This window comes from Pseudophryne corroboree, chromosome 1, assembly GCF_028390025.1.
Source record: "Pseudophryne corroboree isolate aPseCor3 chromosome 1, aPseCor3.hap2, whole genome shotgun sequence".
Classification (NCBI taxonomy): domain Eukaryota; kingdom Metazoa; phylum Chordata; class Amphibia; order Anura; family Myobatrachidae; genus Pseudophryne; species Pseudophryne corroboree.
In genome coordinates, this window is record NC_086444.1 from 952,118,270 (window position 1) to 952,130,651 (window position 12,382).

The window sequence follows — 12,382 nt, forward strand, 5'->3', positions numbered from 1 at the left end:
TTTGAAATTAGCAGTTTTCTATCTGGGGTAACCCACGCTTCATCACACACTTCATTCAGTTCCTCTGATTCAGGAAAAACTATCGGTAGTTTTTTCACACCCCACATAATACCCCTTTTTGTGGTACTTGCAGTATCAGAGATATGCAAAGCCTCCTTCATTGCCGTGATCATATAACGTGTGGCCCTACTGGAAAATACGTTTGTTTCTTCACCGTCGACACTGGATTCAGTGTCAGTGTCTGGGTCTGTGTCGACCGACTGAGGTAAAGGGCGTTTTACAGCCCCTGACGGTGTCTGAGACGCCTGGACAGGTACTAACTGGTTTGCCGGCTGTCTCATGTCGTCAACCGACTTTTGTAGCGTGCTGACACTATCCCGTAATTCCATAAACAAAGCCATCCATTCTGGTGTCGACTCCCTAGGGGGTGACATCACCATTACAGGCAATTGCTCCGCCTCCACGCCAACATCGTCCTCATACATGTCGACACACACGTACCGACACACAGCAGACACACAGGGAATGCTCTGATAGAAGACAGGACCCCACTAGCCCTTTGGGGAGACAGAGGGAGAGTTTGCCAGCACACACCCAAGCGCTATAAATATATATAGGGACAACCTTAATAAGTGTGTTCCCTTTATAGCAGCTCAAATATTATAAATATCGCCAATAAGTGCCCCCCCTCTCTGTTTTTACCCTGTTTCTGTAGTGCAGTGCAGGGGAGAGTCCTGGGAGCCTTCCTCGCAGCGGAGCTGGGCAGGAAAATGGCGCTGTGTGCTGAGGAGAATAGGCCCCGCCCCCTTTTCGGCGGGCTTCTTCTCCCGGTTTTTTTGGAACCTGGCAGGGGTTAAATACATCCATATAGCCCCAGGGGCTATATGTGATATATTTTAGCCAGAATAGGTATATTACATTGCTGCCCAGGGCGCCCCCCCCAGCGCCCTGCACCCTCAGTGACCGCTGGTGTGAAGTGTGCGGAGAGCAATGGCGCACAGCTGCAGTGCTGTGCGCTACCTCATGAAGACTGAGACGTCTTCTGCCGCCGGTTTCTGGACCTCTTCTCTATTCGGCATCTGCAAGGGGGTCGGCGGCGCGGCTCCGGTGACCCATCCAGGCTGTACCTGTGATCGTCCCTCTGGAGCTAGTGTCCAGTAGCCTAAGAAGCAAATCCATCCTGCACGCAGGTGAGTTCACTTCTTCTCCCCTAAGTCCCTCGTTGCAGTGAGCCTGTTGCCAGCAGGACTCACTGAAAATAAAAAACCTAACAAACTTTTTCTAAGCAGCTCTTTAGGAGAGCCACCTAGATTGCACCCTGCTCGGACGGGCACAAAAACCTAACTGAGGCTTGGAGGAGGGTCATAGGGGGAGGAGCCAGTACACACCACCTAGTGGTCAAATTTTTAAATTTTATGCCCTGTCTCCTGCGGAGCCGCTATTCCCCATGGTCCTGACGGAGTCCCAGCATCCACTAGGACGTCAGAGAAACTTAATTAAAATGACAAAACTACTAAAAAGGACCTGACATCAATCCTCACCAAAGATGATTGGTACAATGTTGATCTATTCAAAGAACTTGAACTAGACTATTTTTTCCTACTGTTCTGTAACTTTATCACACTACAGTACATCATCTCCACAAAGAACTATTCCAACACAACAGGGACCATTTTAGAAGATAGATATACCTCTACATAAACCAAGAATCTAAAATGCTGCAGTGCTCAACCCAAATACATATGTACAGCAGCAGACAGATACTGACACTCCAGCGGAGTATGGACACAGCACTGGTAGTCAGTGTATTTGTATCAAGTGCACTAGAGTGTCACTATCTGTCTGTAGATAGATAGATAGATAGATAGATAGATAGATAGATAGATACACACATATACATATAAACAAATGTGCAGAATTTTATTCAACATTTTTATGGTTTTTGATGCACTCAATATACCTATAATGCTCATAGTACTTCTTAAAACCAATAGTGTATTTTTCCAGGTTTCCTCACAGAGACACAAGTGAAAAAATAAGAACCATCTGAAAATCTTGTCAAATGTGTGAATCAGTAACGCATGCACCTGTGATGCATATGGAAAACATGCACTGTTAGTTTGTCCCAAGGACTGGTACACTAGGAATGATGTTTACACTGCCTGCTATGCACAGGAAAACACATTGTGTTAGTGACAGGTTCCAAGGACTCGAAACACTTGTGTGTCATTAGCCTTGTTTGTAAGACTAGGTTTAGTCAAAGTAATTTACCCTTTAAAAAGTTAGCAGCAAAACCTGCTTTGTTAACGGTTGCATCAGAAACAAACTTCATCCACAGGGTATTAGAGGTAGACCGGATATCATCAGGCTTGTCATAACCACAGAAATGTCCAATCAGAGGACTGTTCTCACTGTGCCCATCTCTCACTTCCAGGTAATCATAAGCGCAGGTGTCATGACGCTCAATCTGAAAATCAAACAAATATTGGGGTCATACTGTAAATGTATTTAGTGACTACGAACAAATGAGAGGTGGGAGTTCTAACACTGGATAAAATATTTACTTACAATTTCTAAAAACATAAAAAATTGTCTTGGTTATTTATGGGCTATAATAACACGTATGCACCAGCCTTTGTAGAGGTAATGAATTTGTCCTTGTTATTAATTATATCTGTGCAGGTATTCTCATACTGGAAAACACAGCGAGAGGTAAACACTACAAACAGAATTTATAAACAGTTTGATAAATGGGCCTAGGACAACATGCCACAATAACAACACTTAGACATCATCTGTGTGAAACCTGAGCCGCACAGTGGGGGTCATTCCAAATTGATCGTAGCTGTGCTAAATTTAGCACCGCTACGATCAGGCACTCAGACATGCGGGGGGACGCCCAGCACAGGGCTAGCCCGCTCCACATGTCAGTGCCGGCCCCCCGCTTCCCTGCAGAAATGCAAAAGCATCGCACAGCGGCGATGCTTTTGCATTTGAGGAGTAACTCCCGGCCAGCGCAGCTCCTGCGACTGGCCGGGAGAACCTCTTCGCTGCCCAGGTCGCAGCGGCTGCATGTGATGTCACGCAGCCGCTGCGGCCCGCCCCCCCAACAGTCCGGCCACGCCTGTGTTGGCTGGACCACGCCCCATAAACGGCGGCTTAACGCCACCGTTCAGCCTCCTCCCGCCCAGCGACCGCCTCTGCCTGTCAATCAGGCAGAGGCGATCGCTAGGCAATGACGGCCTTCGGCCGTCTGGCATGTGCCGGCGCATGCGCAGTACTGAGCCGATCGCACTACTGCGATAAACTGCAGGGAGCGATCGGATCAGAATGACCCCCAGTGACCTTACATCACGTTAAATGGCAAAAATGAAAAAAAAAAAAGTAAAGCTAAATAAATTGAATCAGTGTACAACAATTAAAGTTGTAAGAAATTAGTAAGGTATTTTGTGCATTCAATCTACTTGAGTTAAATTTTATTTATTCTGAAAGGATTAATCAATACATGTTCTATTATCTAACAGTGCTTCAATGCTGCCTGGTCAAATATGATTAGAAACGCGTGAAAAGAAACTATTGTCAGGATTTTAAACTGATTTTTTTCTCTCCTCAAATAGCACCAATACGATTAAATCCATTTAATCCTCTTGAAAATATATGCAATAGAAATAGGGCTTGTCCAGAGATTGGCCTGTCAATGATAATTTGTTAACTCCGGACTGGATTAAAGATTTCTGAAAGCAATAGAATTTACCCTTATGACAGTTTAGGTCAGATAACGCTACCTCAAATGCCTGGAAAGTTAATCCGACATTGTAGTTTTCAGCTACTGTTATTTTCCATATACACTCCTTAGATGGCCGATAGTCATCTGGGTAATTGGGGGACTGGATCTGACCGGAATCTTTGTGGATTTCGCCGCCACATATTGCTGAAATAACAAGGAAAGTCAAGAAAGTATGTATCACTTCAAACTTAAAGCAAGGTCATTATTTATTTTAAATTGGAAGGTGCACAAAGCTGCTGTATTTGTAGCTTTTATTTTGCAAGTGTATATATGATTGATGGTTAGATATATTTAGATTTTATTTAAAATACCATCTGTTATGCAAATAGGCAAAATCCACTCTTACAGACATATTCTAAATGTCAACTACATAGCTTGCATTTCAGTGTTCCTTCACTTTTCTTAAAGAACAATTCCACATTTATGCTATTATTGTAGGGAACAGTCACCCTTCCACACTCAATGAAAACACTGGGACAGCTTTGGAACAGATGTTACAATAAAATGATTACATGCATATTATCTTTACCCTCATAAACTGCAGCAAACCCTTTTCCAACCCAGTTGCTGCTGCTTCGGAACTCAATCCACATTCTGCTGTCAGTTGTTGTCAAGACCTCTGGCACTTTATCTCCACAAAACCTTCCTAAAATGATATTACATAAATTTCAGATGTATTTTGGATGCAAATCACAGTCAGAGTCAAAATAACATGCAAGATAGACGTGGCTACGATTCAACCGTCAAATACAGACTTTTTGTTTTACTAAAGCAGGGTTTTACTCTACACCCCAGATTCAATTTTATTAAAATTTTTTTTAAAGAGGGACAGGAAGAATCTAGGCCCAAAAGATGGCATGATTATTAATTGGATTTATCATGAGGTCATAAGGTGTGTTTAGACTGTAGCTTGGCAACACTAAAATCGATATAATAATTATACAATGAAAAAATAAATAAAGCTTTGCATTAAGGGCCCTGATACAGAGATGGACGCAAATGCAATTTTATCAACTGGTTGATTGCCGATATTCTCAAGTGAAGTTGCTACCCAGAAATGAAAAGAGACGCCCAACGGAGCTATCGCAACTCATTCGCAATTGCGCACACATTCGCAGCCTTTATGCAAGAACAAGGAATATCGTGGTAAAGAGTAGCCCGGGGATACACAGACTGGAAATGGCAGTAGTAATGCAGGTGCCATGTTTCTGTATGCAAGAGCTCGCAGTGGATGGCCCCGTTAACACCTTCAAACAGTAATTTCCTGTCAATCACTCTGAAATTAAATCCTCATTGCAAGCGGGATCGCTGCAGCACCTTGGAGCATACACATTGCCTGCTAAAAATCGCTCAGTTGCGTGGAACATCACACTGTATCCATCTCTGAATCAGGCAATAAATGCATTAAAAAATCCCTACACATTTAAAAGAATCAATAGATTAAAACAGTAGGTCCTTTGGAGCCATTACATTTTACTCCATTCATTATTAATTAGGCAGCACAACAGTTTTATTACAGGTCGAGTCTCCCACATCTGAAACGTTTGGGACCAGAAGTATTTTAGATTTTCCTGTACTTTGGAATATTTGCATACCATAATGAGATGGGACCCAAGTCTAAACACAGAATTCATTTATGTTTCAGATACACCTTATATACATAGACTGTAGGCAATTTTATTAAATATGTGTCAAACTATTGTGCATGAAACAAAGTTTGTGTACAATGAACAATCAGAAAGAAAAGGTGTCACTATCTCACTCACTCTCAAAAAATTTATTTTGGAATATATTGCATATCGAAATTTCGGATTTGGGAGTCTCAACCTGAATTCTATTATTTTTGTACAAAATATCACCTATAAATAGTGTAAAAGGCATGCAATAAATCTCTCTACTATGTAGTATGAATATTGAATAACACACAGAAAGGGTTGTTTAATTTGCCTCCACTGCTGATTGATAGACCTATTTGTGAATCATTGACCCTGGGGGATGCTGACACTAGGGTTCGTCTCATCAATGTATGCAGAACTGTCTGGGCTGTACTTGAGAGATCCATGTGAGATAGCCTAGAAGGCAGACCTAGGAACATTTCTGCACATGTAGTGGAGCATCCCTGGAGGCTCGCCCTATTTTGGGCTGAGATTAGGTCTCTTGTTAGTTCCAAACTGCTATTTCAACTGCTGTTTGCAGCAATAAACTTTTCAGCAAATTCTGATATTGTTCGATATGTTACACGACCCCTATTCCATTTGAAAAAACTGACTTAGATTCAAGATGGCTGGTTTCAAGATGGCACCCATGTTCGGTACATACCCTAAAAGATAGCCCACCTCACCCATACCTTACTGGACTATTCAGTTTTCACATTTCCTGCACAGTTTTTGAAACAAAAGGGTGTACTGCAACTTTTGAATCGCCCTGTATATAGGAGATTAAATAGTGTGTGGCATATATGTGCTGTGGAATAAACTAGTATTCCTCATGCCTCCTCAAATAGTTTCTTTAAAATGTGGGAGCCATGGAGTTCCCACCTTAATGTCCCTTCTGTGTTCTTCTGGTGATCTAGGAATCCTCTATATCATGGCTCTTGCACCTTCATACATATTGAATATCTAATGTTCGACAAGTTTATTTTCTACTAAGACAGAAATATTTGCTATTCTGTGGAAGTTCCTGCTATACTTTGTGCATCAAAAAGATATCACATAGCATACCTCCAAGTGTATAGTCCATGTTTGCTTGTGTTACATACAAATGGTGTTATTGTGCACCTCTGAGTAGGTCCTTTGTGCGCTGTTTCTTATACTTTGAATAAAATTTAATAAAAAAAATAAAAAAAGCTCCAAACAATCCTAAGTCAAAAATAAATGTCGGACTTTTTTCATGTGTTCAGGGAATTTCATTTCAACTTTGCAGCATGTGTCTAATGATAGCGGATATATGTGCAAAAAAATTAATTACAACAATCCATCAGAAAGTTACAGTACCTGTAGTAAAATGTGCACTATGGAAATATTTTGCATGGAGCACCTAGCAAAGCTTTTTATGTGCTAATACAAACAGTGATAAGCAGAACATATAGAGGTCATACCCAATAGTGGTGATTTTCTCCAAAAGCCATCTCTGACTTCAATATAGTCATACCAGCAGAGACTACTCTTGTAGAGGTCCATAGTTGTGAAATTCAAAACTATCTGCAAAAACCATAACAAGAATAGTAACATATAACACCTTCAAACCTACTTGCACAAGTATGTTATTCCAAATTAGTTATGAGACAGTTAACTACACAACTAAAAAAGGTTTAGTTATCCATACCTTCCAACATTGAAGTAGAAGAAGGAGGGACATCTTGGCGCGCGAAGAGCGCCCGCAACCGAAAAGGGTGTGTGGCCTGTGTAGAAGGGGCGTGGCTTCGCGGGAGGGCCCGCGATCGCGAGCCACGCCCCATTTTCGTCACTGAGGGGGCATGGCCAGCGCTCTGTGTGCTGCTGGCATGCCCCCTCTCCCTCTAACTCACTGGAATAGCGTCTATTCACCGCTGCTCTGCTCTCAACTGAGCAGAGCAGTGAGTGATCAGGAACCTCCCAACTGCCCCCCCCCCCCCACCGCGGGACACTGCGGCCCGCGGGAGGGACAGCGAGACAGACCCAAAAAAACGGGACTGTCCCGCGAAAATCAGGACAGTTGGGAGGTATGGTTATCTCTCTGACTAGTGAAGTTGGACCAATATACAGATCTTAAGGTGCATACACACGGTGAGATAATGACTAAGTGCTGATTTTGACTTTGCGATTTCCCTTGAACTCCCCGAAGCCCAGAACCACCGATACTGGACTATCTCACTTGCGATTTTAACTATGTGCGGTTTTGACTGTATACAATTTTGACTATACTAGAAACTAGATTGTACACAATATAGTCAAAATTGCCTTGCCTGCACAGTCTATTTTTCTTGCGATACCGACCCCACGGGAGTGCACATCGGTATTGCAAGCCGTGTACACACGGTGCGCTATGTGCTCACTTTACTTGCGATTTTGACTATATCGTCAAAATCTCAAGCAAACATCGCACCGTGTGTATGCACCTTTACAGATTGAGCTGCCATAGGCCCATTGTTGTATTATAGTTGTGGGGATTCCACGTAAGTGATTTTAATCTATTGACAGGTAAATGTAGTTCATGTAATTCAACGTAATAAATACAACTTTTTGAATTCTAGCCCTGTCTTTATATGATTAGTTAGAAAAGCACAAAACTGCCATCTCTGGATATACAGTAACTGTATATAGACAGAGGGAGAAGTACCGTATATACTCGAGTATAAGTCGACCCGAATATAAGCCGAGGCACCTAATTTTACCACAAAAACCTGGGAAAACTTATTGACTCGAGTATAAGCCTAGGGTGGGAAATGCAGCTCTAGCCGTACACAGCCCTCACACTGCCAGATAGGCCCCCTCAGTGCCAGATAGGCGCCCCCCCAGTGCCAGTTACTTACCTTCCGCCGCTCCTGCGCTGTCTTGTGAAGGAGGGACACGGAGGGCACAGCGCACGCCTCTCCTGTGTCCCTTCCTGCGTCTCCGGCGGGTCTGTTAAATGAAGTGCTGGTTCGTGAGCCAATCAGAGCTCACGAACGGGTACTTCCTTTAATAGACCCGCTGCTGCCGCCGGAGACGCAGGAGGGACACAGGAGAGGCGCGCTCTGTGCCCTCCCTGTACCTCCTTCACACTGCACTGCACTGCCCTCCGTGTTCCCACTCCTTCCCTGCACTGACTCGAGTATAAGCCGAGGGGGCTTTTTCAGCACAAAAAAAGTGCTGAAAAGGTCGGCTTATACTCGAGTATATACGGTACATTTGTCTCACATGGGCACTTCTATCTAATGATATAAATATTGTATATGATGAAAAGTAAAAGTCTGAAACACAAATAAATGTGTTCAGCCAATAAAAGAGAAGTTGTATCAAAGTTTGGAGAGAGATAAAGTGGATAGATATAAAGAACCAACCAATCAGCTCCTAACATACATTTTAAGGCAGTGTTTGAAAAATGTCAGGAGCTGATTGGTTGGCACTTTATCTCTTTGCTTCAAATCTCTCCAAGATTCTACAAATCTCCCCTATAGTCATTTGAAAGTGAAGCACATGTATCCTCTAACCTTGGTGAAGCCTCTCTGTGCCTGTCTACCAGATACAATGCTGATGAAACATAATGCAGTAAAGTCAAATCTCAAGCAAACCAGTTAGAATTCAGTATTCCAAGAGATTACATTAAAAGCGTGTGTTTATTTATAGAAATGTCTAGATAACTTTATAAGCGTACCAGACATCAGTGATCATTTCAGCAACCAAATCACAGTAAATTATTCTACAACTACTACATATTTAAATATTTGCTTTTTCTGCTACTACTAAAAGAATAAGACAAGGGATGGGAATGCAGCATGCATAATAGAGCTATATTTACTTGTGACCTGTACCACCACAGACCTAGGCCGCAGCGCCGTAACTACGTGTGTGCCAAGGGGGCTTGGCACACAGCGCAGTTGCCCTGGGGGCGCAACGGCCAGCGGCATGTAATGAGTCAAATTGACTCATTACATGCCGCCTCTGTGTGCGCCGTGCGCGGCTGGAGGGAGAGGAGACCAGCGCCGGGTTCAAGGAGGAGGAGGGAGGGGGAGCAGGGAGCCGCAGCAGCGCTATTTGATTGGTAGTAAGCGCCGCTGCAGCATCCCCCTCTCCTTCTGTATTGGCTGCCCGGCGCTGCTATGGATGCTGGGATGCGGTTCCTTCATCCCAGCATCCATAGCAGCGCCGGGCAGCCAATACAGAAGGAGAGGGGGATGCTGCAGCGGCGCTTACTACCAATCAAATAGCGCTGCTGCGGCTCCCTGCTCCCCCTCCCTCCTCCTCCTTCTCATCTCACTGCCTGCACCGAGAGGGAGATGCCAGCACGAGGAGCCTGTCAGCGGGGAGAAGGTAAGTATATCCCTCCCTCTCTTTCTTTCTCTCTCTCTCTCTCAGGGGGACACCGTCTGCCGCAATGTGTAAAAAGGGGTCCTGGCTGCCGCAATGTATAAAAAGGGGGTTTGGCTGCCGCAATGTGTAAAAAGGGGGGGGGGTCCTGGCTGCCGCAATGTGTAAAATGGGGTCCTGGCTGCCGCAATGTGTAAAATGGGGTCCTGGCTGCCGCAATGTGTAAAATGGGGTCCTGGCTGCCGCAATGTGTAAAAAGGGGGCCTGGCTGCCGCAATGTGTAAAGAGGGGGCCTGGCTGCCGCAATGTGTAAAAAGGGGTCCTGGCTGCCGCAATGTGTAAAAAGGGGGACTGGCTGCCGTAATGTGTAAAAAGGGGGACGCTGTCTGCTGTAATGTATAAAAGGGGCTCTACCTGGTGTAGTGGCGCTACTGTGCAGCGTAATTTGAATAATGTAGACTACTGTGCACCGTAGTATGAATTGCCATTATTTTGTGGCCACGCCCCTTCCCAATGAAGCCACGCCCCTATAATTTTTTTGCGCGCCTACGGTGTGCACTGCCCCTATCTTACATGGGGGGGCGCCACTGTCGTTTCTTGCACACAGCGCTAAAATGCCTAGTTACGGCACTGACCTAGGGAGACCAGCAGTTGAAGGGACAATGCTACAAGCTTGCATTGTAAATAATTAGGAAGTGCTGGCTGCAGAAATTGTCACATAAGCAAGATCTGATACTGCACTATAGCTTCTATTAAAGTCATTTGTCATGCATTTCATTAACCTTGGCAGTGCAATTTCTAGGAAATTTATTTTAATTATATTACATTATAATATTATATATATATATATATATATATATATATATATATATACACACACACATACATATATATATATATATACACACACATACATATATATATATATATATATACATACACACACACACACTGTCCAATGTACAGTAAAAAGTTGCTTCAGCAGCTAAGAAAGTGAAAAATCATAAGGAATAAGAAATGTTGCCAAAGAACCACTGTAGTCCAACACTCTATAGGGTAAATTTACTAAAATGGGAGTTCTATTTAAGATGGGATGTTGCCCATAGCTCAGATTCTACTTCTCGTTTATCTAGCACCTTCTAGAGGATAATACCTGGAATCTGATTGGTTGCTATGGGCAACATCCCATCTTAAATAGAACTCCCATCTTAGTAAATTTACTCCAATTTGTCACCTTTTCATCAATATGTGGTCTGGCAAAGATTTTAATTCTGAAAACAAAATTAAGTTGTTGGTGCATTAAAAAAAAAATCGCTCAATATTAGGAAAGCAAAACACGACTATTACCTTTTCCCCTGGGGTCACAGAGATTCTCCATATGCAGTGAGTATAAGAAGGATAACCATTTGGGAACCCGGGAGAGGACAGGTTGCCTGTAGAATCTTGTAATGTTTCACCACAAGCTGAAAAACACACCACACACACATTATGTCAAGCTGTATGCCATCTAATGGTACGAAGGAGCAAACCTCCTGAATCACACTGTATATCAGTAAATTCTACTTCTGCAGTGAAACTGTCATGCAAGAGCTTTCTAACTGCAAATTCAGCTTTTCTGATCTAGATGGGTATTGCAGAGAGCTACGTCACCCATTTGTTGCCTCAGAAGCCAAAGATTCAACTATGGCTCAGTCGGGATCCGGTCTCTAGGTCGACAAGACTGAGGTTGACAATGTCTAGGTCGACCACTTTTGGTTGACAGTAAGTAGGTCGACAGGGACTCTAGGTCGACATGTACTAGGTTGACATGACATTTTTTTTTTTACTATTTCATACTTTACGATCCACGTGGACTACAATTGGGAACAGTAACCTGGCCCAAAGCATGGCGAGCAAAGCACGCCATGCGAGGGGACACGGTGCACTAATTGGGGTTCCCGGTCACTCTACAAGAAAACAACAAAACCCCCCCAAAAAAGCTAATGTCGACATTTTGTCATGTCGACCAATAGTGGTCGACCTAGACACTGTCGACCTAAGTCTAGTCTATCTAACATACCACACCCGGCTCAGTCATACATCTCGTCTTGTTCACGCACTTTGCAGCAGAAAATTTAAGTCTGAAATCTGCATTACAAATAAGATAAATGGGGTTTTTTATGGGCAAAATCCCACCACTGAATTCTAATCTGTAATGCAAGTTTTAAGATTGTATGCACATCTTGGCCTATATCTCATACATCAACGAGAGCTACATGCAATAGATTGAAATGGTAAAAGTACAATGTAACCAGAAACTTATCAAGTCTGCATTACTACATAATCTAAGGCAAATGTTTGTCTTCTTGTGCTTTACTGATTTTTTGATGTATATGGGGGAATGAACCCCAAACGTTTGGTCTTTATAAATGTTGGGCCTGATGCAACTTGAATGTACAGTATGTCACAAAAGGAAGTCAGGGAAATATATATACATTCAAATGGGATCATCAGTGCCATTTCCCTGCATTGGGGGTAAGGCACAATGGGGAAGATGTATTAACCTGGAGAAGGCATAAGGAAGTGATAAACCAGTGATAAAGCAGTGTTACATGCAAGGAGATAATGC

General features: G+C 43.2%; 1 protein-coding gene across 2 annotated transcripts in view; it reads right to left on the minus strand.

Annotated features, from left to right (window-relative positions):
- Window positions 1–12,382, minus strand: part of TLL1 (tolloid like 1) — a 440,554-nt gene that overhangs the window by 88,129 nt on the left and 340,043 nt on the right. For both annotated transcript variants that reach the window (XM_063920427.1, XM_063920428.1), the window contains exons 10-14: window positions 11,122–11,237; window positions 6,885–6,987; window positions 4,317–4,433; window positions 3,786–3,931; window positions 2,272–2,467 (exon numbers count right to left, since the gene is read on the minus strand). In XM_063920427.1, coding sequence (XP_063776497.1) covers window positions 2,272–2,467; window positions 3,786–3,931; window positions 4,317–4,433; window positions 6,885–6,987; window positions 11,122–11,237 — 678 coding nt within the window. The remainder of the gene's footprint in view (window positions 1–2,271; window positions 2,468–3,785; window positions 3,932–4,316; window positions 4,434–6,884; window positions 6,988–11,121; window positions 11,238–12,382) is intronic.